Source organism: Cyprinodon variegatus, unplaced genomic scaffold, assembly GCF_000732505.1.
Source record: "Cyprinodon variegatus isolate N-32 unplaced genomic scaffold, C_variegatus-1.0 Scaffold447, whole genome shotgun sequence".
Lineage (NCBI taxonomy): Eukaryota > Metazoa > Chordata > Actinopteri > Cyprinodontiformes > Cyprinodontidae > Cyprinodon > Cyprinodon variegatus.
The window spans coordinates 125,860-129,625 of record NW_015150900.1 but is presented as its reverse complement, the minus strand read 5'-3'; the positions used below and the strand labels follow the sequence as shown (position 1 = coordinate 129,625).

The 3,766-nt window shown below is 45.1% G+C and overlaps 2 protein-coding genes across 2 annotated transcripts in view; one reads left to right on the top strand and one right to left on the bottom strand.

Annotated features, from left to right (window-relative positions):
* Positions 1 to 1,706, top strand: part of prosc (proline synthetase co-transcribed homolog (bacterial)) — a 6,581-nt gene extending 4,875 nt beyond the window's left edge. The window contains exons 7-8 of the mRNA XM_015389111.1: positions 314 to 412; positions 514 to 1,706. Of these exons, the coding sequence (XP_015244597.1) occupies positions 314 to 412; positions 514 to 705 (291 nt within the window). The 3' untranslated portion in view covers positions 706 to 1,706. The remainder of the gene's footprint in view (positions 1 to 313; positions 413 to 513) is intronic.
* Positions 1,707 to 1,861: 155 nt separating this feature from the next.
* LOC107093818 (transmembrane emp24 domain-containing protein 4-like) overlaps positions 1,862 to 3,766 on the bottom strand; it is a 7,031-nt gene continuing 5,126 nt past the window's right edge. The window contains exons 4-5 of the mRNA XM_015389112.1: positions 3,408 to 3,554; positions 1,862 to 3,338 (exon numbers count right to left, since the gene is read on the bottom strand). Coding sequence (XP_015244598.1) covers positions 3,189 to 3,338; positions 3,408 to 3,554 — 297 coding nt within the window. The 3' untranslated portion in view covers positions 1,862 to 3,188. The remainder of the gene's footprint in view (positions 3,339 to 3,407; positions 3,555 to 3,766) is intronic.

Here is a 3,766-nt window from a genome sequence, read left to right as displayed (position 1 = left end):
AAAAACACGGATCATTTATTGAACAGGATGGAATAATTTTATATTTAAAGGACTTTCAGAAGTTTGAATTCTGAATATGAGCGTCTTTTCCTTTAAACGCTGCATGTTTTTTTTTTTTTTATCCCATCATCATGTTAGAAATCTGTAGCATCTGAAATAATTTAGTGCAAAAATCTTTTATTTTGAAGATGTTTCAGATAGTGGATTTTGAAAATCCACCATCTGGTTTTTCTTGTATCTCCTGGGTTAGGGGTTAATGTCTCTTTCTCTCCATGCTTCCTGTTGTTGACCGGTTGGCTCTGATCCGTTGCAGATGCTGCTGAGTCGGCGGCAGGAGGTCTGCGACAGCCTGAAGTTTCCTATGGAGGAGGTGGAGCTTAGCATGGGCATGTCCACAGACTTTGAGCACGCTGTAAGTAGCCCCTCCCTCTAACGCCATGAAGCGCTGATGTCAAACAGCGTCTGAGCGTCTCTCTCTCTCTCTCTTCATGCACGCCGTCCTGTGGATCGCAGATCGAAGTGGGCGCCACCAACGTGCGCGTCGGCAGCATCATTTTCGGCAACAGGGAGTACCCCAACAGTGCGTTAAACACCCCCAACCCTAGCCCCCTGCCCAGTCCGGCTCCCAGCCCCGAGAAAACCTCCAAGACGGTGTCAGAAGAAGCGGCCAAGAAGATGCACCATCTGACCGTATCTGAACACTGAAGGAGATCATTAAAACGCCTCCAGGACATTCGGGGGGAAGCGGCGGTCATCTGGAGTTAGGACTTCTCTGTTTCCCCTTTTTCTAATCAGCCGTTTAACGTCCAGTTCGGTTTTCTTTTCCATCTCTGACAGCAGAGTCCTGCAGGTGTTTTGGACCTGGAGGGCTCTGCCTGCCAGCCTGAGGAGGACCTTCACCGAGGAACCCGCTGCAGCCAGAGGTGAAGCTCTGCTGGATTAGTCAGTATCTTACCCGCAGTAGACGGCGCTCCGGCGCTGGAATCTGGAACGGTTCTGGTTCTCAAAGACTCAAACGTTCAAACAGGTTTACATCTGGTCTCTGCTGGTCCAGATGTGCGGCTCTAACGACCCACAGCATCATCCAGGGGGAGACGCTTTGTTCAGATTATTCCTCCCAGATTAAGGCTGGTGGTCCTCCTTCTGAAGACCACCGCTGCTTTTAGGAACCGGATCTAAGAACCAAATCAGTTTTAGGGGTGAGGTGGAAGTTTAGCTCAGTAAAAATCAGGGTTTCCAGTTCAGCAGCGTTCATCTCATTCTGCAGCTAGGATACTGACTGCTCACAGCTGCTCCGCACATCCTCCCTTCTGTCCGTCTCTTTCAGATTCCTGTTTTCTAAGAAGAGTCTTAACTGGTGGAAGTTTTCATGACTTAACCAGAAATGATTGAACCGGTTTGTTTCTAATGTGACGTGGAAAAACTGAACCGACTGGCTGTAAATTCAATAAATGGTTTATCCCTTTATACCAGTGATCTTGGGTTTGATATGGCGCTCCAAATACTTTATTCTTGGTATGGAGGGAGGGGTTGTTTGGTTCTCCTGTGCGTGTTTGTGTCTGTGCAGTGCTGTGATGTCAGAAAGGAGAGAAAGTGAATCTATGCAAACGTTTGGATGGTTTCTAACGTTTCCGGCTGTGAAGCTGAACTGGTTTCCTCAGAGAAACTCACTGGTTTCCTGTTTCCATGTTTAATGTCCGTGGAAAACAACTAAAGATGTGCTTAGATGTGTCCTTATTAATGTGAGGCATCTCAGCTTTGTTTGGTTTTAGTGGCGAGACCAAAGCCAAGCAATAAATTTACTGTTAAAATGATTCATTTCTGTGTTTTTATTGATTTTCTGAGTTTAAATCTGAAACCTTTCTGGGACAAAGTTGGTTTTAATAAACAGTTCAGGTTCAAAAATTTCAAACAGAAAATATTTGCCTCACGTTCACAAAAAATAAATAAATTAAAAAAAACACATAAAAATAAACATTCTGTAAGTTTTAAATAAATAAGATTGAACTGTGAGATTCAGCCGGTAAAGACCAGCAGGAAACAGTCGGTAACATCGATCCTAAACAAAGACGAAGGTTCGAATCCATTCAAGGATTTCAGACACTTAAATACAGAAACTAAAGAGAAAATTTAACTTATGTTCACAAGCTGCACTTTTTTCAAATTTAAAAAATAATTTCCTAGAAACAAAACTTTGATCCTGTTGTTCTGTTTGAACCATCAGAAGAAACTGAATAAAGTAGAAGAATCCGTTTTCTAGCCTTCAAATATTCAGGCTTTAAGGTTTTTATAAAACTTTAATTTTTACTAGAAACTGAATAAATGAAACACAAACTAACATATTTATAAACTCAGGTGGTAAATCTGAAAAGTTCCTGAAGGAAAATGTTTTAAAAGCACTTCCTGTTAGCATGCTAACAGGCTAATGCATCATGTGTAACCAGGCGAAACATTATGACCCCTAACCGGAGGACTGGGATGAAGCGGATCACGGATCGACGTTCCTGAATCGCTTTAAAGCAGCAGATCAGAGACATTCCTGGAAAATAAAACCATCAGGAAGAAGTTGAGGACAAAGCAAATGTCCAACGGTTCAGACAGGTTCAGTTACTGCAGCTCCGTCTGCTCATAACTCAGACTTCTATGAAGCTAAACTGGGCCCCGCCCCCTCTGAGCTGGATGCTGCTCCCTGATTGGTCATCAGAACTGAGACCTGCACAGATAAGAGGCGCCGTAAAGAAGCAGAGTGTGACGGTGATGCGACGCGTCTGCAGACCCCACCATCAGAACCCGGCGTGTTCCTCTGGACGGTCTGCAGGAGGACGAGGACGCCGGGTCTACGGTGGCCTGGTTATCTCAGAGGTTTGTGTTTTAAAGCTATTCTGCTGCTTTAAACATGAACAAGATGGAGCAGAACATCCATTAACGGCAAACCGATCTGCAGCATCAATAACCTACAGAACAGGATCAGAAATGAGCTGAAAAATAAAAACGGATTCACCAAATGGAAACTTGGCTATTGAGTTTCTCCACAGACATTAAAAACCACATAATGAACAGAAAAATGTCCGCTGGGTCCCAAATAAACGGGTAAAAGGAGAAGCTTCCTTTTCAGGCCTCTGGCTGGAAACCGGATCTCCTCCCAGATGTTTCTGCTCATCTGTTCAGTCCAAATCTCCCAGAAGATCCTAAACCAGCTTCTTGGCCTCAAAGAAGCTTTTCAGGTGCCTCATCTGCCAGATCCCCGTGACGATGAGGATGAAGGTCTGAGCGATGGACCACCAGAGGACGCGCTGGTTGGTGCTCTCGCTGGTCATGCGGAACCTCTCCTCCCGGTACTGCAGAAACAGAAAGCAGCCGGTGAGCAGCTGCAGCTGCTGCAGACGTCTGCAGCTTCACTCACTCACCCTCTGGTAGTTCTGCTCCTTCTGGATCTGCTCCACCTGGTCCAGCAGCTGCCGCACTCGCAGCTCCAGCTCCGTCAGTTTGTCCTTTGCAGCGATTTCAGGGTAGTTGTTGGTGTGTTCTCCAACCTGGATGTCCAGATGGACCCTCTGCAACATTCAGGAGGAGGAGCAGATTTAGGAAACTCTTGCTTCATGTACCAATAATCCCAAATATGCGTCTTCAGTCTGAATAAGATGAAAATAACTGACTATCAATAACGCTTCACGTTCAGACTGATTGAGCTACATTTATAACTAGGGCTGGGTACCGAACTTCGGTTCTTTTATGGTACCGACCGAAATGCTTCGTTTCTACAGAG